General features: G+C 36.4%; 4 protein-coding genes and 1 non-coding gene across 10 annotated transcripts in view; 4 read left to right on the forward strand and 1 right to left on the reverse strand.

Moving 5' to 3' along the window:
- The first annotated feature begins 2,307 nt into the window (after nucleotides 1-2,307).
- Nucleotides 2,308-6,404, forward strand: LOC118057133 (protein DEFECTIVE IN MERISTEM SILENCING 3-like). Its single transcript, XM_035069619.2, is given in 7 exon segments — nucleotides 2,308-2,438; nucleotides 2,876-3,082; nucleotides 3,085-3,112; nucleotides 3,499-3,690; nucleotides 3,775-4,095; nucleotides 5,199-5,424; nucleotides 5,907-6,404. Coding segments are annotated over 7 exon segments (1,086 nt in total). The 5' UTR covers nucleotides 2,308-2,353; the 3' UTR covers nucleotides 5,934-6,404.
- Nucleotides 6,405-7,371: 967 nt separating this feature from the next.
- LOC118057134 (uncharacterized) lies at nucleotides 7,372-10,058 on the forward strand. Its single transcript, XM_035069620.2, has 2 exons — nucleotides 7,372-7,508; nucleotides 9,492-10,058. The coding sequence occupies exon 2, from the start codon at nucleotides 9,512-9,514 to the stop codon at nucleotides 9,893-9,895; it is 384 nt and encodes a 127-aa protein (XP_034925511.1). The 5' UTR covers nucleotides 7,372-7,508; nucleotides 9,492-9,511; the 3' UTR covers nucleotides 9,896-10,058.
- Nucleotides 10,059-10,835: 777 nt separating this feature from the next.
- On the reverse strand, nucleotides 10,836-10,907 carry TRNAQ-CUG (transfer RNA glutamine (anticodon CUG)). The gene has a single exon. It is a non-coding gene; the product is annotated as a tRNA-Gln (tRNA).
- A 944-nt stretch (nucleotides 10,908-11,851) lies between these two features.
- Nucleotides 11,852-23,899, forward strand: LOC118057135 (uncharacterized). Of its 5 annotated transcripts, none has more exons than XM_035069625.2 (13): nucleotides 11,862-16,072; nucleotides 16,763-16,890; nucleotides 17,101-17,200; nucleotides 17,309-17,441; nucleotides 17,543-17,606; nucleotides 17,855-18,632; nucleotides 20,017-20,343; nucleotides 20,997-21,590; nucleotides 21,679-21,751; nucleotides 21,832-21,917; nucleotides 22,274-22,393; nucleotides 22,874-22,969; nucleotides 23,458-23,899. In XM_035069625.2, exons 1-12 carry the CDS (start codon nucleotides 12,188-12,190, stop codon nucleotides 22,967-22,969), a joined length of 6,384 nt encoding a protein of 2,127 aa, XP_034925516.1. In that variant the 5' UTR covers nucleotides 11,862-12,187; the 3' UTR covers nucleotides 23,458-23,899. The 5 variants fall into 5 exon arrangements, with proteins under 5 accessions (XP_073260930.1, XP_073260929.1, XP_034925516.1 ...); XM_035069623.2 differs by having other exon boundaries at nucleotides 23,471-23,899; XM_035069622.2 differs by having other exon boundaries at nucleotides 23,516-23,899.
- Nucleotides 23,900-25,920: 2,021 nt separating this feature from the next.
- Nucleotides 25,921-26,038, forward strand: part of LOC118057137 (CLP protease regulatory subunit CLPX1, mitochondrial) — a 7,453-nt gene continuing 7,335 nt past the window's right edge. The window contains exon 1 of one of the 2 annotated variants that reach the window (XM_073404831.1): nucleotides 25,921-26,038. This exon is cut by the window's right edge and continues 700 nt beyond it. The gene's annotated coding sequence lies outside the window, so the exon portion shown is untranslated. The other variant, XM_073404830.1, reaches the window with a different exon arrangement.

A 26,038-nucleotide genomic window follows, 5' to 3' on the forward strand; every position in this document is an offset into this window, starting at 1 on the left:
TTTGCGCATCACCGCCCATGGCCCACTAATGAGCAAAATATACCCCCGAAATAGACTCTTGGTGCGTTGCATTCCCATTGTGCTATATCAAACTCTATAAATTCGAACCTTTTTTTTAATATTTAAACTCACTGTGTGTGTCTGACGTGTTGATTCGAGATTCGACATTTCTCAGATGCTGTATCGGTCAAGATTGAAGAAAAAATAGATAAAAAAACTAGGATGACTCAGTTGAAAATCCTGGTTGACCCACTGAAGCTGATTGAACTAGTCTGCTCGGTCAAAACCCGATCCTCTTAAAATCATTGGATGTTCTAACCGATCATCGGCTGAAAATGCGTTTGTAAATGAGATTGTGCGTACTATAGCCACAAACCAAAAAGATTCCAAATAAATATAAATAAAAAACCCTAGAGAGAGAAAAAAAAAAAAAAGAAGAACTCAGACAGAGAGTGACGAGTCGTCAGAGCTCTACTCAGCGAAAAAATGTTTCAACCCAGCAACCATTCCCAGGTCTGCTTCACTTCTCAATTTCTGTTTGTTTCTCTAGAAAATGTAGGAAAGTTAAACAAAGTTCTTAAACTTTCTTATTTCTCAGTGTAAAGTTCCATTTTTTTTTCCTTGTCTTTTTGCCACATTTCTTGGAAACCAAACAAGAACCTAATTAAGGTTTCTACTCATGCATGAACATGTTTTAGTGGTTTGAGCAATTTGAAGGTCCAAAAAGACAATCCTGTTGTATTTAAATTTAGTCTTCTCTCTGTATCGCTATTTTCTTTTTACTAGTTTCTTGAGTGGAAAGAAGAACCCCTTTACCGGAGACTTGAAAAGCTTAAAAATTATGAAAGAGAGCCCATTTACTAGATTATTGAAAGAAGCTATTAAGAACGATTTTTTCTGAATTTTGTTTACGATGGTGGGATTTGTTTTTTAGGAGTTGCGTTTATGTGGATATTTTACAATGTGGTCTTGACTGGTTTTTATACACAGTTTTCTGGTGAAATTCTAGCTTGTTGAATTTATTTAATTAATCTATCAACTGGGATTGCCTGCTTCTCAATTGTAGTGTTATTTTTAAAAAAAAAAAAAAATTTTTGTTGAATCTGTGTTTTTGAGGGTGTTTCGCAGAGCAAGGTGACATTATAAAAAATTCAAGTGGTTTGTTGTTGTTTGTGTTAGTGATACGTTTTATTTTAACAAGAACATACTGAACCTTACTGGGTGGGGGAAAAGATTGTATAAATTTGAAACAAGAAAATTCATTTAGGTTGGGGGAAGTTTTTGTTGGACGAGAGGAGTAGAAAGTAAATGAATGTTGCACTCATGTCATTCCCTGTAATTGTTGTTGCTTAGGTATGCAACTTATTTCCTTCAATAATTAGAGTATTGTTGTGGAAATTGAGAGGAGCTAAAGCTTTTTCAATGGTCAATTGTATATTATCATTTTACTCTTCCTCATTCTGAAGTTTAATCAGTCCAGTGAGAAAATTCCAGTATTTTTTAGCTTGAAAATCTTTGTAGGAAATAGCTCAGTGGATTTATAAATACTAGAATTGTAATTTATTTAATTTACTTGATTGGAGAAAATGTTTTTGTCTTCCATCTTTCTTGTTTTTAGAGTGATGCTAGTTAATGCCCTCACATCATGTATAGACAATCTTCCTATGAAGAAAAACGAGCCTGCTCATGGGCAGACTGTTCTGTCCTCTAATTTTCTCACAATCTGTGCAAATACAATAAATTCCTCTTATTGTTGGTTTCAATTTCTTACCAAGGGCATCTTTTTTTTTTTTTTTCAAGGATGCATCATCTGCATTAATGCAAGTGGATCAAAAGAAAATAGTATTGTTGTGAGGGATGAGATGCAAAAGATGGAAGATTCCCACAAGCCCAAACCATCCTCACTACAATTCTAAGGTTCTCAAGTAAAATTTTATTCTGCTGTAATATTCTTGGCTGCAGGTCTGTTTGGTGAATGGAATTAGTAAATTAATTCTGGCAAAGGAGAAACAGTAATGTTATTTATGAGTTTTAATTCTGAACTAAGGAGAAACAGTGATGCCATATTAGTTAGAGTGAAAGAATTGAAAAGATTCATGATGATCATCACTATTACTTGTGGTTAGGATCTGTCTACTGCTTGTGTATGTGCGTGCATGCAAGTATATACATTCATACATGTCTTACAAAAGGAAGGTTTCATGAAAAAGATGCAGAATTTTTTATGTTTTTTAAGCTCACTTGTAATATATTTACAATTATTCACTCTTGATACTTGTAATTGAGAATGGTCTATGTACTAACTTTGGAATGACCCTGCAGAAACTTCAAGAAGATTTGCATGTGCTAGGGTATGAAAATCAAACATCATGAGGACAACATTAAGTTTCTGAAGAGTCACAAAAACAAATTAGATGATTCCATTCTTGATCTGCAAGGTATTCTTAATTTCTTATTTTCTGCACACTCATCATGGATTTTGAAATATAAATCCTTCTTGGACTGTGGAAAGCTGGTGAAAAGGCTTAAAAAGTATCTATCACCACCACGCTGCTAACCTGGATGAAAGTACTTCTGAGCATATATTATCATTTCCATTTCAAAATTTAATCAATTTATGAGTGTACGCTGCATCCAAGATATTAGATTGAACAATAACACTTGCTTGGGGTTTTGAGTTCTCCAGATACCATGAGACCTATGGGATCTGCCATTCTTGTGTTCTTGTGTCATTTGTTTTTTTTGGTTGCTGTGAACTCCAAAATTGTGCATACAGTCTACAGATATAATATTTTGGACATTGGCTCTCTATTTATCACTATTTATCCTTTTTTCTCTCTCATCACATTCTCTCTACGGATGGTTTTTGTCCCAGTTACCCTTGGCAAATATCATTCTTCAACAATGCCAAATAATGAAAATGATGCCCATTACTCCAATCAGAGTGAGGATGAAACAATGGAACAAATTCTACAGCATGAAAAATCTGGTGCGGGCATTTTGTGCCGGCTGAAAATGAGCCATGGCACTCAAATTTCACATCTGTCATTTACCAACGATGTGCTTGGTGTTGTTGCTACGCTTGCAAGGTAGATGATGATAACCTTGGCAGGTCAGTTTGAATCTACTTGCTATCTGTTATGCATGTTTATCAGGTTGCGAACTGTACACTGCTTACAGCATCACTATAGCTGAGGTTAATGTTTATAGTGCCAATTAATTTTAAAAAAATGCCAAATATGAGTTCTCAAGTACAATGAAAGAGAATCATCACCCATCATCTCAGAACAATCTGTGAGCTCCTGTTTTATGCAGAATTAGTATATTGTTTCTGTTCTTTGATTTAGAAGTTGAAATTTAGGTTCTACATCATTACAGGAGAACCAATGCTGGTTGGGAGTTTAAATGGCATGAAAATGACCTCTCTGCTTGCTGATCTATCCTTGGAAATGTGCACAATGCTTGATTTATCTTTTTCCGTGTTTAAAATGAATGTAGGCTTTTTTCCGAGTACTTGGGTGTGGAGACTATGCTGGCAATTGTCTGTAAGACATATGAAGGTGTAAAAGCTCTAGAAACATATGACAAGGAAGGCCAGATAAATAAAGACTCCGGCCTTCACGGCCTTGGTGCTTCTAATGGGAAGGAATTGGATGGTCGATTTCTTGTCTTTTGTCTTGAAAATCTAAGGCATGAATCTCAAAAGTCATCTTTTGTCAATCCAGTATTGTAGTCTGTAAAAATTCCGTTATCAGTTCACTTTCCCTTTTGCAGACCCTATTGCGGTGAATTTGTGGTGGATGACCCACAAAGGAGGCTTGATCTCCTTAAGCCAAAATTACCTAACGGGGAGTGCCCACCTGGGTTTATTGGCTTTGCTGTAAATATGATCAATGTGGAATTCACAAACCTATTTTATCTCACAGGCAGCGGATATGGTCTTAGAGAGACTCTATTTTATAACCTGTTCTCCCGTCTGCAAGTTTATAAAACAAGGGAAGACATGGTACTCGCTCTTCCTTGTATAAGTGATGGAGCCATTTCACTGGATGGAGGAATGATGAAGGGTACTGGTATCTTTTCTCTAGGTAATCGGTAAGTGGTCCTGCTGTCATACCTGAATAGGCAATTTTACCTGATTGCATCTTATGGTGAATTTCATCATTTTACTCTCTTCACAATGGATCTTGGTAATATGAAGGGAACTCTTTTCTGGATTGTTGACATAGGACAATATAGAAGAAATTGAAGCGGAAGGTATAGAAGAAAGGGAGAGGAAAATAAGAAAAACAAGATGAAAAGAAAGGGTGAAAACAATAGAAAAACCACAGGGAGAAAAAATTGTCTGTCAAATTCTCATTTTTCATTAGTCAGTTGTCCATAATGGCTGTTCTTTAAACACAATATGTCAGCTCTTATATATAACCACTCAACCGTAACTAGATCCACACGCACACAAAAAAATAAAAAATAAAATAGAAGAAACAGAAAATTAGAAGTCATAATTAAAACTAAAAAGATAAGTAATAAAAGAAAGAAGAGAACTGTATGACTAATATATAGGAAATAAAATAAAGATCCTCAATATCATTAAAACTCTGAGGTAATCAATTATAATCCCATTATCTGTGGTTGGTTCCCCATGAATCATGCTGGATTATGAAATAACAATTGAATTATGCTGTCTAAGCTGTGGAGTTTGGCTTATTATGTGGCCTTCAAAAGGTTAATTAATGATTTGTGGAAGCACCAATGTGTGCATGATGCTTCTACAGCTTTGTAAATTGTGGGGTCTTATCATTCCAGAACAAATCCATTCTTTTTAGTACTCGTGTCATTGGTATATTTTAGCTTTTAGGTTCTCTCATTCTGATGTTTTCACGTTCTCTTAAATGATATTAAATACATCACTAGTTTTAAACATGTCTACTCTTTATTTAAAAGGGTGTTTCTTTGACTGAAAATGACGTGCATGGAATCTTTATTTGGTTCTTTTTACTATCGATGCCAGGTGTGCTTGAACAGTAAAATTTAAGATTTTTTTTCATCATACACGATGCATAATTCAATTTGTTGACCTTTTCTACCGCATCCAAGCTTTGTGTTTTAGATTTGTTATTGTAGATATGTCTTTGGTTAATATGAATGAACTCTCATTTTCTGCAATATACTTTTTCTGGAACTTGTATGATCTATAGGAATAATGTGGATGTAAGATTCCCAAAATTGTCTGTGACATCAACCCTGCCTGACAACTACATTGACACCGAGAAGCAGCTCAAGGAGACCAAATGGAAAAGGGAAAAAATGCTGGAGGATATGAAGAGAGAACAAGCACTATTAGATGCTGCAAAGCAAAGTTTTGAGAGAAAGAAGGAAGAGTTTGTTAAATTTCTGGCTCAAAGCTCAGCATATGCAAGTCAGGTAATGATTTGAACATATCTTATCATCCAAAATTTGACAGTCTACATATCACTCGGTTGTATTTAGATGCTTTGATTTTGCGTGTGCATGTGTCATCGAATGTGCAGCCACATGGCTTGGTAAGATATAAAGTTTAAACCAAAAATGTGCTATTTAATGTCAAGCTCTAGTTGCACTTTGAAATGCCCCCCCAGAAAGCGAGAAAAATATGATAGTTGCGTTTTAGGGGAACAAATAATGAAACTAATATTTTCACTTGACTATTATTTTAATGAAATTACAATTATTCGACTGATAAAAGTAGGACATCAATCATCTTCTATTGCATTGTCTTCTATCTATATTGAAAACAGTTGAATGAACTTCCAAGGCAATGATCATGCGTTCATGTTCATAGTTTAGGTCCTTTTTACAAGGAAAATGTTAATCTTGAGTAGTTGTGTTTAATAAATCTGAGATATGGTCTTCAATGGAATCAACAGATGCAGACAGGATTTACACCAAGATAACTTTTTAGTTGAAGAAAGTTCAGGTCTAATGGAGGAAATGGGATGACCTTCAGTGTGAACATGTTTGCGAGCTCTTGTTAGGATCAAACATTTTCCTTCCTATTTCTGGGCAAAGAATATCTTGACTGAACAGTCATGAAGTTTTTGATTCACTGAGAGCAATTGCTCCTGCAAATTCTGTTGTGCTGGATCACAAGTAATTGAGAGTCACTCCCAATCCCTTGTTTGTTCATAGGAAAATCCCAGCACACGATTGTCCATGGGATGCAGATCCTTGTACTAGGAAAAGCTGCAATCAGCATTAACTTGTATTGGTCTCTTACTGGTAGATGTCTGTTTTATATCCTCCAAGTTGTATGTACATGTTCATAATAATGCAGTTTAGGTCATTTGCCCATCAAAGGCTGCTAATCCTGTATTGTTTCTTGACCTGAAAATTTTCAAGTGCTTATTGTATTTCTCTTTCTAGTCCCCCTTTTTTTACCCCCCCCCCCAAAAAAAAAGGAACAAAAAGGTTGATATCCATTTTTAAGTGCTTATTGTTTCTTGACTTGTGATGCTCCTTTTGCCTTGTAAACAACACAATTTATGCTTTTGATCTTGTCATGTTTCAAGCTTACATCCTTGGAGATGCCTCAGAGTTGAGTTCGATAATCCTCACTCCTCTGTTCACACATTTTTGTCTCCTACAAATCTGAGATATCAGTGTTGACCGGAGATGCTATGAAAAAAGCGACAACTTCCAAGCCAAAAATCTCCAATTTTTTGAGTATTTTTTCACTTGCCTCGTGTTTATTTAATATTCTTTTGGTTATTTTCTCAAAATATATATATATATATATATATATTTATTTGGAAAACAAAAATAAATATATAAAATAAATTTCTTTCTGGAATAACTTGAAGAGAAAAGCGAAACAAAAATCAACTTCTCATTACTTCTTCGTCTGGAGAAAGTAAGAAAATTAAGGGTTTGTTTTAAATTATTTTTTAAAAAAATTAACCAATTAAATAAACAAATTTATGATAAAAAAAAAACTATCATCGTCAATATAATAATAAAAAAGGGCAAATGACCTTGCAATTATAACAACCAATTAAATATTTCCTCTGTACCATTTTTATTGGCCTTTATCACTTTTGAAAATTAAAAAATAAATAAATTATAAACTATTTTTAATTGATTTTGATGATTAAACTTTTTAAAAATTAAGGTTTAATAATATTAGAATTTTAATATATTATAACTATTTAATTTTTTTTAATTGATTTCGACGATGAAAATATTTAAGAATTAAGTCTTAAAAAATATTAGAATTTTAATATATTGTATTTTATTTTAACTTTTTATCTAGTAGAAAATTAAATAAAACAATAAGTCAAAAATATGTTAAATTGACAAAATTGAAAAAACACCCAAAGTTCAATTCCGGGCACGTGTCTATAACAGCTTAGCCCTAAACACAATAAAACATTGAAGCGACGCCGTATGTAGCAGAACCACATCATCTCTGTCTTATGACTACAAGAAAAAAGCTTTGGGGTCAGGGACAGTCACTCTGCAGTTACTCCTTTGTAAGTCTTCCACTCCCTCTCGCTTTCTTTACTGACTGAATTTTGAATCCCTTATGAGGTTATTGACATGGATTTTATCTCTTCTAAAATGGGTTTGCTTTGTATTTTTGCTTACTGCTTTGATTTAGTTGCTTCTTCTGATTTTCTTTCTCAGTTCCATGTTTTTCCGTTTTCTGGAAATGAAAACTAGAGAATTGATAGAGCTAAAAATACACACTAAAAATCTTCTTGTTATTTACCTCAATCGCATGCTTATGTAAAGTGCTAGCTGGGATGGGAGTGATGTTTGTCAGTTAACTTAATTCCGTGTTTAAGTACAAGTGTCGATTTAGGATTACAGATGGACTGGTTCTTGGAAGATTTTACCGGAGAATATTTGGTTCCCTGATGGATACTGCACAATTTTTCTCTTGCTCTTCATTGCGATGTTTTCCTTAATTGTGTTTTATTTTCACTCTGTTCTATTGCTGAGGAAACAAAACAAAGGAAAACGAAATGAAATGGAAGTTTTTTTAAAACCACGATTAATATTCTACTTTACTGAATTTTGGAATTACGTTGTTATCACTTTTGAAATGGGTGTGATATATCTTTTTCTTTCTAATGTGGATTTAGAATTTTAGCTGATGATTTATTAATTTTTTGTTGTTAATCCCAAGTTTTTTGGTTTTCTGAAAAAGAAAAGTACAGATTTGATACAGCTAAATGGTTTGAAGTGCATCCATGTCACTGTTTTGTGCTAGTAATTGCTTTTGTGTAGTTATATTGACCCATTAGAGTGATGCGATCCTAGTTTGGATAAAAAGGAAAGCTGGAAGTTGAAATGCTGGAATTCATAGGAAGTAAGAACAAATACAAAAACTTTAGAGAGAAACTCTTCTCTAACAATTGAGATTACAAAATGATATTGAAGACTGACCAGGAATACATTCTAGGGCCTAATTTATAATGTTTCAACAGCTGTAAACAACCAACGACAATAGTGTATGTGTATATATATATACTGCTGCCATAACTTAGACATTGAAAGAGATTAAAGTCAAAGAGTTGTGGCTCAAAATCCGGCCACATTCAGCCCACAAATCCTGCTGAAAATCAGCAAGGAAACCATAATTTTAGTCTATATTTATTGCTGCTCACCATTCTAGATCTTGCTGGAAATCAGTAAGGAAGTCAGCAATTTAGTCTACATTTCCAGCTGCATATCATAGAGGTTGGGTTAAAAATAGGTTTTCTAGTATTTGATTTCAGGCTTGAATCGTACAGCCTTTTTTAAAAAAAAACTTTCAATTGCTTTCTAGTATTTTTTAAAAGAAAGAAAGTGTTTTAGATAACCATCGCATTACTTTCAATTGCTTATTCAGTATGAAATGAACTGGTTCTGTATTGGATTTGATTGGTGTAATTCGTCTTGCTTGGTGTGCCTTATTAGCTATATCTAATTGCCTAGGAAAAGGAGGTAAAACTGTATTAGATGTTATGTGCTGATTTTTTGATACTATATGAGCTTTTTTTTTTTAATTGTATTTTGGAACTTCTTGTTGTTGCATGGAAATATAGATTCTTTTTCATCTTGTAGTTAAAATAATCATTGTTGATAGAAACTTTAGTATGGATGTTGTTTGGCTCCTGCTAGTATCAATTGCCAATCCTTCTGTTGTCAGAGCTGCTGCTTCTAGGCCGAGTTAAAAATCTTTTATTTTTTGATGAAGTGATATCTATTGTTCTCCTCAATTGCATTTGCGTACTTCTTTAAATATCTAGTTGGTATGAGAGTGATATTTGAGGGAAAAACTACTTGTTCAATTACAAGCAATGATTTGAGATTTGATGAATAAACCGATTCTTGGAACTTTACCAGAGAGAATTCAGTTGCCTTGTGGATTCTCCACAAGTTTTGTCCTGTCCCTTTTTTCCATTTCTGCATCTTAGAGTAATGTATATATCCATTACAGTGACAGATGTTTCTTCTTTCTGTGGCAGTAAGCTATCGAACCGGAAGAATGGCAAGCAAAGCTGTGAAAACTGTGGCAAAGGCAGTTGCAGAGTACCAGTATCCATGGAAAGAGAAGTTGGCAAAGCACAAGAACGAGCTAACCAAAGGCGTGTGGGGTTACTGGAAACTCGGGGCCTGGACACCGCTCCACATCAGCGGTCGCCGACGAGCTAGACTTCGCAAGGAAGTCCTCCTCGCAGGGGAAGACTGGCCATATGATCCAGAGAGGAAAGAAATGAGAACCAAGATGAAAGGACACAAGTGTGATAGGATTGCTGCAGAGAGACGGGCAAAGACTGCCAAACTGATGGAGCAAATGCCTGAAATGTTGCTGGCATATAAGAAACGAAGGTGGGAGAAGAAGATGAAGGAAGAAGACAAAAATAAATAAACACTTTCCGTTCGACCATTGTCTCTCAAATTGCTTTTGTAGTAGATGTTCCAAAAAAATCGCCTTTGTATTGGAGCTTTTTCATCTCCTGAAAGGATTTTAGGGAAATTTACATCAACTCTGTATTGCTTCAATGTTATTCCATTGTTTAAAAAGTTAAAAATATCATTTTGGCTCTTATAAATAAAATATCAAACCCCCCCCCCCCCACCCCCAAAAATAATATTACTACATATCTCTAGAAAGAATCAAAACCATCCAAGTGTAATGAACCAAAAAAAATAAATCATTAAATGTTATCATGTAAAAATAACATCAAATTTATTAAAAATATATAAAACACTTATTTATCTCACTCTAATAGTATATATGGTAAAAAGTTAATTATATTTATATTATTTAAAATATTATTTCATTAATTTAACTTTTTAAAATAACATTTTCTGAGATGCTGGGATAAAAATGTACTGTTTTTTTAAAAAAATTTATTTTTTTTTATTTTTTTTCTCTAAATTTCTATGACCTTTTCTTTTTAATAGTTTATTATTATTATTTTAAAACCTGGTCTAACCGACATGATTTGCAAGCCCGACTCACCTCTTTTGTAGAATATTGTTCTTTATGACTCAGCACAACTTGACTTTCATGCCTCACGATTTTATTTTGTTTTTGACAGTTTACATGTTTCAAAACACATTCTACAAGGTTAAGTATCCAATTACATTAATATGTCTTGACTCTCGACATTTTTGTTTTTTTGATATGGGATGTTACATGATCAACCTGGAACTAGACTTGAACTTATTCAAAAATAAAAAAAAAATGACATATCATTGTTTTTTTGAGTTGTGAGCCAACTCTCCTAATTCATCAAGCTTGTTTATATTCAGGTTTATATAATATAGTTTTTCCAACCAATAAAAGAAGAAAGCAAAAATGAAGGTTCCACCGAGACTTGAACTCGGGTTACTGGATTCAGAGTCCAATGTCCTGACCACTAGACCATGGAACCATCTTGTAATATGTTCACCTAAATATATATATAGATATATCTCTGTAAAAAGGTCCCGCTGACTAGTCAAGGCTTCTTGTGGGAGGTCAAATCATGCGACACGATTTGTGCAGATACAACAAACTAGTACCCTTAATGGCGTTCAATGAGTCAGTCACTGACCAACCAAGGATTGACATGTGGGGCAGCATCGCTTGACTTGTAGACTAGGGCCTTAGCTCTTGTTATATTTTCTTTCACAAGTCACAACTAGTTCGAAGGTTAACTTTTCCGAATCAGACCGGCTTGGGCAAATCAAAGCGCGTCTAGTCAGGCTAATTTCAAATATTTTATTTTTATTTAAAACAATAAACCTGTGTTTCACACTTATTTTTTGTTTTAAAAAAATTTAAAATTTTTTATTTTTTTAAGTTAATATTAATTTTTATTTTTAGATTATTTTGATACATTGTTATCAAAATAATTTTTTAAATAAATAAAAATAAAAAATAACCACAGCTACCCTTACGGATCACAAATGAAAACCTAAGCTCATATGCTTCTACTTTATGCTCTCATCTCTTTCCTGTTTGTTTGGAGAATCATAAAGGGCCATGTGCGGGGTTCACTTTCCATTTGAAGTAGGAACAGAGAAGAAAAATCTAATCCCATGAGCATTTTTTTAAGAAAAGATTATCAATTTTACTCCAAAACATCGTCAAATCAATTAATTTTGAAACCCACCTTGCAAAAATGTAGAGATCGCCTCATCCTTCCTTTTACACTCCTTTCTCCAATAAAATCAAATCCCTTTTCTTTTTTAAGAACTCGTTTGGTATTATGAAAACAATTAATTTTTTTTAATATTTATTATTTAAAAAAAACATATATGCAAACAAGCTATTTTCATGGTAAGAAATAAAGTATCAAAAGGAATGAAGTAGCACCGAGTCTTTCTCTTATGTTCGTGTTACCAAACAGCAACCTTGTCTCCTCATTGTCCCTGCCTTCATTTGTCACACTGTGAGAAACTAGACAGCGAAAATACCAAAAGTCCCCTGATTTTAAGCCACTACCTTGGTTTTTGCAACACACGGATACCACTTTGCCAAAACAGTTGGACACACAGGTCTTTTATTATTACCTGTTACTTACTTTTCAGTACTGATAGGAACAGGCTACTACAGGAGGGCGTTACTTTTGTCAATTTCAATTTTCAAATGAAAGCAGTAAAGACCCTTGATTTTCTGTAACTTGCAAGATTCGGTTTCTTGATTTTATTGTCTTTCAAAGAATGATAAATGGTTGATGATGATGATGGGTACAGGAGGTGTTCAAGAAGTGCAGGCAAGTGGAGGTGTAAGGAGAGAGCTTTTAGTGGCAAAGCGTATTGTGAAAAACACCATCTTTATTCAGTGGAGAGGGGTTTGAAGAGAAGCATGGAGAAGAAGAGTGGAAATGGAGGTGGGGTTGAAGTGGGTTCTCAGAGAAAGAAGAGACAGAGGGAGGGAAGTGAAGAGGATTCAGGTATTTTGGCGGGAGAGAAGGAACAGAAGGTTAGTGATCATGTGGGTTTTGGAGATCAAGGGGTTCATGACTGGTTTAGTGTTGGGAATTCAGATGTTTTGGAGTGGTTTGATGATGTAGGTGCTGGTAATGTTGGTGAAAGCTTTCAGCTTTGGCAAAATGAAGCTACTGCATGTGGGAATAATGGGCAGGTTCTTGGCGGTGAAGGGTTTGAAGATAGTTTTGGTGGAGAATGTGGTGGTACTGAGGTTTTGGGTCTGGATGGTAAGGTTTTTCAGGTTTGGGATGGTGAAGGATTTCGATTGGGCGAGTCTGGTCTGGGTGCTAGTGAAAATGGTGTTGTGGGTCTAGGTGATCAAGGGGCCCCAGACCTATTTTGTCAAGTTAGTCCTGCTAATGTTGGAAATGTGGGCGTGGGTTCTAGTGGTGGAGGAATACACGGGGTATTTGGTGAAGTCAATGGGAAAAATGGTGATATAACCCTCTCTGGTGAAAGCATGGAGGGACTATTTGGTGAATGTAAAAATGGAGGTATGGCTGCTAGTGGTGAAGGGGTTCAATGCTGGTGTGGTGAAGCCGGGTGTGCTAGTATTGACGGTGAGGGAATTCAGGGCCTTTTTGGTGAAACTGCTTGTGAAAATGGGGGTGAAGGGATTGAAAGTGGATGTCATAGGAATGGAGGTGGAGATGATGTTGAAGATGATGGGAAAACGAACAAGAAGGAAGTTTTTGGTGTTGAAGCAGTTGGTATTGACGATTCAAGTGAGTTTGGTGGTGACGACAAGGGTGGAGAGGTTTCTCCAGTGAAACGCAAGCGAGGGCGACCCAAGGGTTTAACGAAGAAGAAGAATGATCCTCGAGGTCAAGTAAAACTTGGCCTAGGTGGTGATAATGTGATCGGAAATGGTAGTGACGTTGGGATGATTGAAATGGAAATGTTCAGTGAAACCAGTGGTGTCAATGGAGAAGGAAATAGGAATAACTCAGTGGAGGATAAGCAAATCCTTGGTGCTGGAGAATGTATTGAGAGATCAGTTGGAAATGAGATTGTGCGGCCAAAGGCAAAGCGTGGCCGACCAAAAGGTTCAGGGAAGAAGCAAAAAGATGTTGCACCTGAAGAAAAACAGTGCTTGCCTGGTGATTTTCTGGGCAATAACAATGCTGGCATTGAGTCTGTTACCCCGGCAACATTGGAGAATGGGAGGACTACTCTTCTATGCGCAGAGGACGATGAAACTCCTGGTAACAAGGGTGGAACTGAGACTGTCACACCAAAAAGGCGTGGGAGACCAAAGGGATCAAAAAATAAGAATAATGGAGATACTGCAGGTGAGAATCAAGAAATGACTGGTGAAGCTAAGGGTTGTATTGGTAGTGTTGTATGGACTACGATACTAATGGGTGTGAAGAGTGAGACTGCTATTGCAGGGGCAGAGGACAGAGAAATTCCAGGTGAAGGCACTTGTGCTAATGGGAAAGTAGAGGAGATCATCGCACCAAAGAAGCGTGGCAGACCAAAGGGTTCAAAAAAGGAGGAAAACCTTGCTGGAGATAATCGAGAAATGCCCGGTGAAACCAAGGATACAACTGACTGTGACAATAGGACTACTAGATCAATGCAGTTGGAGAGTGAGAGGACTACACTCGAAGATGCAAAGGACAAAGAATTGCCTGATGAAGTCACTGGTGGTAAAGGGATCATCACACCAAATAGGCGTGGCAGACCCAAGGGTTCAAAGAATAAGAAGAAGGAAAATCTTGCCAGTGGTGAAGCCAAGGTGAGTGTTGATAGTTGTGATAAGACTAATATACCAAGGGTTTTGTGGAATGAGAGGATTACTCTTTTAGATGAAGAAGAAAATGGAGGCAGTCATGAATTGCCCTGTGGTATTGTGGGTTATAATGAAAGTCGTGATAACGAAGTCAGGCTGGCAGGTTGTGTGAATGACATGACTACTTGTTTAGGGGAAAATGATGGGGCAATGGCTGATGATAATATTGACAGTAGTTTTGGAGTGAATGATGAAAGCAAACCTAAGCGTAAGCGAGGGCGACCAAAGGACTCGAAAAATAAGCAAAAATCTCTTGCTGGTGACAGGCAACAATTTCCCGGTGATATCATGGTTAGCAATGATGGGGCTGATAATAAATTTAGGTTGATGGGTTTTGAGAATTGGACGACTGCTACTTTTGATGGATATAAAGCCTTGTGTAGTCACGCCACTATTGAAGGTGCTGACAACAAAGCTAGTCTGATCGATTTAGGGAATGGGATGGCTGCTCTTGTGGGTGAAAAAGCTAGGAAATTGCCTAGTGAGGCCACTGGTGTTAGTGGAGATGGTCAGGAAATCATAGAACCTAGTCTTGACAGAATGGGCTCCAAGAACAAGCCAAAAAATCCAGCAGGTGATGGTTGGGAATTGCCTAGTGACATTGTGGATAGAAATGGAGATGCGGGCAACGTAATCAGGGAGGTGGTTTTAGAGAATAGGATGGTTGCTTCTTCATGTGAAGGACATCGGGTATTGTCTGTTGAGGTCACTGGCCATAGCAGAGAGGGTAATGAAATTAGAATGCCCAGGCCACGCGGCCGACCAAAGGGCTCAGTGAAGAAGAAAAATCTTGCTGGTGGTCACCAGGAATTGCCTGGGGAAGTTATGAGTGGTAATGATGGCAAGGACACAGTTAGTCTGATGGGTTCAGAGAATAGGATGACTGCTCGATTAGGTGAAGAGTACTGGGTATTGCCTGGCGTGGCCACTGGCCATAGTGGAGAGGCGTATGATAATATAAAGTCTAGGCGTGGTCGTGGTCGACCAAAGGGCTCAGGGAACAAGAAGAAAAATCTTGCAGGTGGTAATCAGAAATTGGCTGGTGAAGTTATGTATGGTAATGATGGTGAGAATGCTGTTAGGTGGATGGGTTTAGGGAATGGGATGACTACTCTTATTGGAGAAAAACATAGAGCACTGACTGGCGAGGCCACTGGCCATAGTGAAGAGGGGGGAATTCCTAAGCGTAAGCCAGGCCGTCCAAAGGGGTCAAAGAACAAGAAAACTCTTGCAGGTTGTAATCAGGGATTGCCTGGTGAAACCATGCACGGTAATGATGCTGGTGAGAAAACACTGAGGCTAACTAGTATAGATAATGGTTGGGCAGCTCCTTTAGGCCAGTGCAAAATCAAGTGTAAAAGTGATGGTGAGGATAGTATTATTTGTCTAGCAGGTTCTGAGAGTGAAGGGAGTATGCTTGAAGGCGAGGAAGATAGGATAATAGCAACTGAAGCTGGCACTGCGAATCCCCAGTCTAAGATTGAGTGTGCTCAACCTGAAGCTTCAAGGAGAAAGAAGCTAAGTATTGCTGCTAAAGAAGAAGAGAGACAGAATGGAGAATTTATGGGCAAAGGTGATGGTGAAAGTATAAGGCCAAACAATAAGCAAGTCAGACGAAAAGTCTTAAAGAGTAAGAGAACTATTCTGTTAGCTAAATCTTTTGACCGTATATTAAGGCAGAAGTATGGAATGAAGAAGGAAAGTGGGGAAGATTTGGGAATGGACAGGGATATTCTGGCTGAGCAAACTGGTCACTTGACCAATATTAAGAAGAGGCCTAGGGGAAGGCCACCAAAGCACAACCGATCAGAAAATTCAAATTTACTAGTGAGTTCTTCCAAATTCATGTTCCATAAGCTATTTGAAATGGATGTATTAGCTACCAGATATTTAGACACTAGGAAAATGCTTGGTGAGGCTACCAATTTATATTCAAGCTATTTGAAATGCTTGATGAAACATTGGCCTTTTTTATTTACAGTTAAAGTGGAATGTAAAGGACCAAGTTGTGAAATACAGAATAGCATTGGAATTAGTAATGATATATCTGGTAATAAAATTTGCTTTCTGCATTTTCATTTTAGTGTTGTGTGGATTGACTTCTTTTATAGAGTGTAAGTTCATAGGCTCTAACTTGGAATCAGAGAGCTTCAATATGAATGTTGAAGTCTGTTTTAAAGAGTGCCTAAATTTTTCTGCACATAATTAAATTGCTAGTTTCTAAAATGCTGTACGCAGAACCTTCTTAAGCAGATTTTACATACTATAAAGAACTGAAAGCACCTAAATATAATAGCAGCAGCTTTAATTCTAGCCTTATACCAATATTCTATTTCCTGTTCTCATCTGTGGTTTGTTGCATGCGGGATTTCTAAAGATTCTGAAGTTATGTCCTGAAGAGTATTACAGTTTAAAATTTCCATTTTTTTTTTTTTGTTAATGTGAAATTACAGTGTACCAACATTGTGATCATTGAAGGATTTAGATTGGCCCATTCTAACGAGGTTTATGTATCAGGGTGCCAACAAGAAAAACGAACAGAAGACCTTGATGTGCCACCAATGCTGCAGGAATAATAGGAGTGGTGTTGTCATTTGTTCTAATTGCAAAAGAAAGCGCTATTGCTATGAGTGCCTTGCGAAGTGGTAATGGGATTCTTTCACTCATAAACAGGACAGTTGAAAAAATTGATGTTTGAAGTATTTTTTATGTTCCTGTCAAGAAGTTACTTCTTCTAGTTAACATTAGAATTTAGTTTGAAACAGTTCAAAATAGAAATGAATGACTTTTGTGTTCATTTAATCCTATTTAACTCTTGGTTAGCAATTTAAATTTGATTTTGAAATAATGTTTAGGTACCCTAAGAGAACACACGAGGAGATAGAGATTGCATGCCCATTTTGTCGTGGTAATTGCAATTGCAGAGTATGCCTCAAGGAAGATGTAGTTGTGCTCGTGAGTGCCTTTTGTTTTTCTCTTCTTTAAGTTTTCTTCATTTTGTCTCTGTTGATGTGCTTCTACTTTTAGATTTTCATGATGCCAAATGATATGTGGTTTTGACAGGCTGGTGATGATAAAGCTGATGCAAATGCCAAATTGCAAAAGCTTCTTTACCTGCTACACAAGACTTTACCTCTCCTCAGGCATATTCAAAGGGAACAGAACTCTGAAATATATGTAGACTCCAGGATCCGTGGTATTACATTTTGATGCGGTTATTGGTTTTTTAAAGTTGAGTCTTGGTATACAAATGGATGGTCCAAGTTGCTTAATGGCGTGTTTGTTCTTGTTTTGTAGGTAGCCAATTAACAGAAGAGCATGTAACAAAATCTTTACTTGACGATGATGATCGAGTATATTGGTATTGTCTCATCCTCCCATATCTTGGAACTGGACCTTGAGCCATTTATGAATTGAACTTCTGCTTTCTTCATTGTGTATTTTATTTGCTAGGTTTAACATTATTGCTAGGATAGGACATCACCACCATCTATTTTATCTTTAGCATCTTAAAGTTCACTGATAGCAACAGAACTCAAGCACTTTGTGTCTTTTATCTATATTCTCTGTGTTAAAGTTTGTAACTATGTAATTATTCTTGTTGAACAGTGACAATTGCAGTACATCTATTGTTAATTTCCACAGAAGCTGTCCCAATCCTGATTGTTCCTATGATCTCTGTCTCACTTGTTGTTCGGAACTCAGAATAGGATTTAAGCCTGGAGGTAATGAAGCAGAATCTTCTCACCAACGATTTTTTGAAAGAGTAGATAGTCAAGGTGCACTTGTTCATGACCAGATAAATGAAAATGGAAAAGGAGTTGGTAGCAAGACTCAAGTGTCTGATTTGGAAAGTAAGTGCACAGCTGATATGTCATGCAAGTTTCCTGATTGGAGAGCAGAGAGTGATGGAAGGATTCCTTGCCCTCCTAAAGAACTGGGAGGCTGTGGTACCGAGATACTCAACCTGAGACGTATCTTTGATGCTAACTTTGTTGAAGAGATGATTAAGAGTTCTGAGGAACTTACTCTTAACTATCAGTCCCCAGATATAAGACTTTGTGAAGAATGTTATTTGTGCCATCCTACCAGTTCCACTGAAAATGGATCTAAAGATTTTGCAGTGAGGAAAGCAGCTTATAGGGAGAACAGTGATGATAACTTTCTGTACTGCCCAAATGCACTTCAGTTGTGTGATGATGACTTTGAACATTTTCAATTGCATTGGATGAGAGGTGAGCCTGTTATAGTTAGCCATGCACTTGAAAGGACTTCTGGTCTGAGCTGGGAACCAATGGTCATGTGGAGGGCTTTTAAAGGTGCAGAAAAGATTATAAAAGAGGAAGCACACAGGGTTAAAGCCATTGATTGCCTGGATTGGTGCGAGGTAGGGGTTCCTTATTTGCATGTTGAAGTTGCATTTTCTGCTTTTGCAATTGTTGGTTTTGCTTATTAATGACCTTTTCCTCATTGCAATGCCTAGTGAGTTCCTTTAGCGGAATCTGCTATCATGTTTGATCTTCATTTTGTGTATTGTTCTAACAGACATGCCTTTATGGATTATCAGAAAGATAAACAATGAAACTTTCAATCCACAGCTTCTTAGTTCAACGTTAGACTAAGTTTGATGGGAAAACCATCTGCAATTTTAAGTTTGCAGAGTAAGTTAGGTTGAGCATTGTTAAAAGGTTTATTATAATTGCATCCAGCATCCCTCTTGTACCTCACTTCACATTGACCATCAATTGCCCCTGAAATTCAAATTTTGGGGAATTTTCATGTGGTAGTCAGTAACAATAATGGCGGGGAAAGAAACAAGAGGGGTGCTCTGTAATTAAACAAACTTCAGGACTGATTGATGTAATTTAACATTTGAGATTGTTACAATCTTACAAAATTCTTTCATTGCTAAAACAGTTCGAGCTAGTAATGCACTTTGCTGAATGCTACTTGAAGAAAACTTGGAGGGACTCCCTATCTTAGTTTAAACAGTCCATCAGATATGCCTCCCCCCTGATTAAGAACTAGATCAGGATTGGAGGAAACTATTTTTTGGAATGCAGTTTCTGTTGCATTTTCTGATTGATGCATTTGGGTTAAATGCATTAGAGTGATTTTTGCCTGACAGAATTTGCATGGAAGGGGTGCTTGAAAAATCCGGGCATTAAATTGGTGGCCCCACTTATAGATCTCAGCAAGTGTCATTGTACAATTTCTGTCATGTATACTGGCATTGTCCAATGAACTAACATTTGGATAGTTTTTGGGTTTTGTTTTTCTTCAGTATCCCAATTAAGAGTCTATTGCATGTAGCTTAGAGTGGTAGGTTCACTTCGGGCTTCGACAAATGAAGATTTTCTTGAGATCTCATAATTTTTTCTTTCCTGTTTGAAGAAAGCAGTGTTGGTAGCAGCATGCACTCATGATTTATATGTACTCCTATGGCATTAACATTTTGGTAAAAAAAAATGAAGAGTTTTATGGCAGCACAGAAGTTCATTTCAATCTGTGAAGTATCCTTCTATGGGCCATTGTGGATAAGGACAATTCTCTGGAATACATACTTTGCTAATGAAATTTATTTCTACATTCCATGTCATAACAGGTCCCTTTGCAGGAGCACTTTCATGAGTGTTCATTGATCAATGTTACTAGCTGTTCTGACAGACAGTTGGGTCATATGTTCACCTAAAACATAATTGTTTAAATAATGAAAAATTGTTAGTTATAGCATATGGATTATAATATGTAATTAACTCTTAATAGTGCAGGTTCAGGTTAATATTTTCCAGTTTTTCAAGGGCTATTTAGAGGGTCGTAGCTATAGGAATGGTTGGCCAGAGATGCTGAAGCTGAAGGATTGGCCCCCATCAAATTTCTTTGAAGAATGTTTGCCAAGGCATGGTGCTGAGTATGTTTCTATGCTCCCCTTCAGTGAGTATACCCATCCAAAATCTGGCATTCTGAATATGGCTACAAAGCTTCCTGCTGTTTTGAAGCCAGACTTGGGGCCTAAAACTTACATAGCATATGGATTTGTGGAAGAACTTGGTAGAGGTGATTCAGTGACGAAACTGCATTGTGACATGTCTGACGCGGTATGCAACATTTCTGTCCGATAACTTGCACTTGATGTTTATGTTTAAGGTATTTCTGCATATGTCCTGTCTTCCTAGTTTTGCATGCTATGAACAATCAAGGGTTTTTACATGTGTGCTTTAGATTTGCATTCCCAACTTTTGTTCACTGAATTTTCCTGTTTGGAAGCAATTGCAATGTTGGATTGCAGGATGCAGCAATCATAGATGCCAGAATACCTGATGCATTTTTCATATATAGATTTTTTCAAATGCTCTCCTTCAAGTTGAACATTTCTTAAACGCAATGCATGACCTATAAACAATTGAGGGTTTCGTATGCCTCCTTTGGATTAGAATTTCAAGCTCAATGTTATTGACTTGTGTTCATGTGTTCATTTGTGTGTGTTTTTTTTTCTGTTTAGAACCAATGGTAATGCTAGATTGTGGGATGTTCCAATCATAGCTGCTAGAATACCTGATGCATTTTTTCAGAATATTTTTCACATCAAGATTTTTTGGATGATTTTTCTAGCTGTCTACACGTAGCTTTTTCTTCAATGTAGATTACTGATCAAGGTCTTTGACCATGATATTTCATGCAGACTCCTTATGTGAATAGTCTGTGCTACTTAATGTCATAAATTCATACTGTCTAACGAATTTGCATTTAGGTCAATATACTTACTCATATGACAGAAGTGAAAGTTCCTCGATGGCAAAGAAAAATTATAAAAAAAATACAAAAGCAACATGAAGCTGAAGATATGAATCCGGTTTGTGGTGGGATACAGAAAGTGACTAGTAAATCTGGAAGGAAGCCACGAAAAAGACACTGGAAAGTTGAGAAAATGGATCCTGAATTACCTAAAAAAGATGAAAATATCGAGAGTGACTCCTCACTAGAGCGGTTGTATGTCCAGGAACAGAAACTGGAAGAACAAAAAAGCATGTGCCAAGAGTTGGGGGAATTTTATGGCATTGTGTGTGGGATAAGATGTTCTTCAACTAAATCAGAGGTGACTGCTGATACCAATTTGCAGCCAGTTGCAAAAATGAATGCAAGGGTGCAAAAATATGATACGAGCTCTGCTGATTTAAATGAAAGTGTGAACAGAGATTGTATTGAAGGAAACCACACCTCAGAACTTGTATATGGTGGTGCTGTTTGGGACATTTTCCGTCGGCAAGATGTGCCCAAGTTAATTGAATTTTTGAAGAGGCATCAGAAAGAATTTCGCCATGTCAGTAGCCTGCCTGTAAATACTGTATGTATCTTTGCCTGCTACAGTAATCATAACTAATATTATTTCCATTGACATCATTTATTAATTTCACGTGCTGCACTTGCTTCAGGTTATTCATCCCATCCATGACCAAACCTTTTATCTAAGTGAGAAACACAAAAGGCAGCTGAAGGAGGAGTTCAGTAAGAAACTATTTTTCTGAATTAGCTGTTTAGTTATACAAAGGTGTCTTCAAGATTGTGGAACTATATCTTCTTTGCAGATGTTGAACCTTGGACATTTGAGCAGCACCTTGGTGAGGCTGTTTTCATACCTGCAGGATGTCCTCATCAAGTGAGGAATAGACAGGTTGTGCTCTTCTTGCATTAAGCGTTTATATATATGATGATGAATATTTCTAGCTTCCCTTATTGGATATCTTATTCAATAGTCCAGTAATTGTATATGTTAGGTTTCAAGTCAAAATCATAAACAGTGACATGTAGTCGCAGACTTATGAGCTTATCTATATATTACTAAAATTGATATGGATTTGCATTTTTAAATTTGAACACTCTAAATTAATAGATTGAGGAAGATTACAACCTGTAACGTGAAAGTCACATAGGATGTTTTCAGCATCTATGGTCAGGCTATACTGAATGTTTTGATCTAGATTTTGTTGCATGCATGGCTAACACCATCTTACACTTGCTTTTTCTCAGTCATGCATAAAAGTGGCCCTTGATTTTGTATCCCCTGAGAATGTTCAAGAATGCATTCGGTTGACAGAGGAGTTTCGTTTGCTTCCAAAGACCCACAGAGCCAAGGAAGACAAATTGGAGGTGAATTTTCCCTGATGTGGTTATGCAACCTCCTTAAAATGCATGCAACAGTTGGTTTTCATTCCTTTTCTATCTCAAAAGTGTTGTATGATTATAAAAGCTTACGTCAGATGTTTTCTCCATGCTTTTGAATCCTTGATTCACATGGATGGTTAGCTTAGGTGTTTGTTAAATAAGCATATTGTCATATAGATAAATATGCATGCCTTGGGCTGGGAAAATAATCAAGCCTTAAATGCTCCAGTCCACTTCTAGCATGAACTGTATGGCTATCTTGATGATATGCTTCGCCAAATTGACTTTTAGCTGCATATGTTTTATTCAATATTGCATACCTTTTGTCATCCTTCTCAAAAGAGATTGCTACTAAGTTGCATTTCATAATGGAAGCTTATCAATGCCATGCATGTGAATTTATGAATTATGTGTTCAATTTAAATGAGTTTTCTTCACTCCAAAAACACTATCCCATTTTTGTAGGTGAAAAAGATGGCACTATATGCTGCCAGCGCTGCTGTAACTGAAGCCAAAAATCTGACTTCTTGGGTAACTGAAGCCAATAATCCGACTTCTTGAGTAAGACCAATTTTGCTATAGGCCTCATTAACTGTTGCCAACCCTTTTCTTGTTTTGTTGCTGGGAAGCCATGATTTGGGAGATCAATATATTTTGTAGATGTCTTTCTTGCTATATCCATTTGTCTGCTGTAGTGAAATAAAGTATGCAGGTTTCTTAAGGTCTTGGTAGTTGCAAACTTTGATGTAAATTGAACCCGCTTTGACATTTTAAAATCTGACAGATTTAGGATCATATAGTAGAGAGAGATAATATTACAGTTACCCTAATAACCATGATAAAGTCAATTGAGTACATTGAAGCACAACACTACTGATGCAAAAATCTACGTAAAATGGTGCTATTTTGGAAAGGTGCTATGTAGGCTCAAAAAAGGAAAATGATGTGCAGAAGATATAGATGATCTTACTAAGCTATAGAATATGTTTTTTCCATCGTTGGATGGCTTTCATAGTGTGACAAAGACTTCAGTTCTTATGTTATGGTAGTTGAACATTCAAGGTGCCAGTTTAAATCTATCATCAAGTTATTTGTATTTTCCAAAAGGGGGAGGGGGACCATTGAAGTTGAAGTTCAAAAACCCTCCAACTGAAGAGAATGAAGAGACGTGGCTGCCTTAAAAGAATAAACGGAGGCACCAAGCCAAGTTTATGGAATTGAGCACTGAGATAAGAGAGAGGAGGTTATTACACATCAGCTAGAGAGCTCAATGACCTTCCATACACAGACCTAGAATGTTTATAGTAGTATAGTGACAAAATAGTGATAAAAGTCATCGTATAACGTTGTTCATGATCTTTTTTGATGAAAGTGAAATTTTAACAAAAACACCGACCCAGTATTTTGAGGATGGCTTGATGCTGCAGTAGTAACACCTGTTTTGATGCGTGTGAATATATCATCAGGTGGTTCTCTCTTTTTTCTCATCTACTATTAAGATGTGTATTTTTTATATTGTGTGCTAGTTCTGTCCATTTCATCTAATACAAACATGAAAGCGCAAGGACTTCATTTTAAATGAAGTTTGCTTTGTTTAATTAACTCTAATCTAATGCAGAAGATGATAGTTGTGGGATGTGTAATCTCCCTTCTTCTTCGAGTTTGTTTGTCTTCGACGTTTCAAAGTGTGGGTGCTTTTTTCATTCCAATCGTGGTTTCAAACGCGACATTACCACATACAAATAGCACCTCCTTTTTTGTGTGGTTGAACTGTAGGTCCAATGGACCAATTCCCAAATCCCCACCCCATCCATAAGATCTGAGCTTGAAAGTTGTAACCTCGAGGCGGAAACCCCAAGTCTTAACGTAAGGTTTAAATGAGTTTAGGTTACTTGAACTCCATGCATTTTGCTAGCCTACTTTTGCTGCTTTGCTTATTTTTCAAACTTAGAACAGAAGGTCTTGATATTTTAGAAAACTTGAGGAAACGATTCTTGTATTAGATAAAGACTATAAGTTTGCCAGTAGTAACATGTCTACTTAATTGTGTTGAAATATCATAACCGTTGGAGCTTCACTGAAATGTTGGCCATGAAAACAGGACTTGAGCTCTGTTTCGTCCCAAAGTCTTGTGAATTGTGATCGCACTGAATACAATCCTCGGTTGGACTTGGACAGGGGACGTAATGAAATGCTTTTCGAAAGCAAATGTTCGTTTTTTCAACAGCTAAAAGCCTATAACAACCAAACAATTATGGGGATCGATAAAGCTTAGAACCCAAGCCTCTGAAAATGCTAAAGCCAACCTGCAAATTGCCTCCCGAGTTCTAGGTAGTAAACCCCTTAAAAATGCCCATGACCTTATTCAGCGCTGCGCTCTCGAGCTCAGCCCTTAAATTGTCTTCGGAGTAGCACTTTTTCTTTAGTTTATGGCCATAGAATCCTTTAAATAGCTTTTTTACACCTATATAAGTCCATCTTTTGGATACTGTACAAAACAAGCCATCTATCACTTCAAAGGTTTGAACCCTAGTGTTCAAGAGGGAGGAGGCATATCACTGAGGCAGTATCTCCTCAAGTTCTTCTTTCTAGTGGCATTTATACTTCTTTTTCTAATCTTTTTTCATCTTCCCACTCTAGCTCATGAACACCCCTCAAATCCATAAGTTATAATAACCGCTCAAGACTCGGTCAAGGCTTCACGGGTCAATATATCTTTTTAATATTATTTTAGATTGAAATAACATTGTTCAGAGAAAAAAAAATCAAATTAGGCTTTATTCAGGTTTTAACCGGGACAATTAAATTTAACTAAATCAATTTTTATCTGATTCAATACTAATTTTGATTAGATTAATATGTCAGATTAAATCGGTTTTAAAAACATTGGTCAAATGATATATCTCAAACAATGAGATTGTTATGTGAAAGTTTTAGTTATATTGATGAAATATAAGGAAGAATTACATGCTTGAGGAACAAATGGAATTGTTGGAATTATTCCCAACAGTACTAGATGCAAGCAACTTGCACAAAGATTGCAAGAGAAACGAAAGGAAATCTCAATAAGTTGTTTCAATTCAAGAAATCCAGATTCCAAAAGGTGTAAAGGAGACATCATCCATTCTATCTTCATGAATCGAAGGATTATACTTTTCACCTAAAAGGTGGTGGTGGCAAAGAAGATTTGACAACTATATTATTTGATTAATTGGGTCCAATTGTCTAAAATTGACAAATACAAAGTCAAATCAACCAATTTTGTTTCACAGGGACTTATTTGCTGACTGGATAAAACTACAGGAGCTAAATTGATAGATTTCCTATAAATATATAAATGTAACATTACAAGCAGATAATCCTAGAAGGTATTTCCTTTTAGCCCAATCAATCTCCCCCTATTTCTCCTTTTAATTTTAAATTCTATTTATAATAACTACAAAAAATTATTCATCAAAAAGATAAAAAGAAAAAATCTCCACCTAGACAAGAAACTCAAAAAAATCTAAGACTTACCCCTTTCAATTCACACCAAATTATCCAAATGCCCCCTATCAATTTCCAATCTTGACCGCTCTACACATCCTAATTTCCCCTTCTCTGTTGCCCCTTCATTTCTATCTTCTGCAG

The sequence above is a fragment of the Populus alba genome, chromosome 15 (assembly GCF_005239225.2).
Source record: "Populus alba chromosome 15, ASM523922v2, whole genome shotgun sequence".
Classification (NCBI taxonomy): Eukaryota; Viridiplantae; Streptophyta; class Magnoliopsida; order Malpighiales; family Salicaceae; genus Populus; species Populus alba.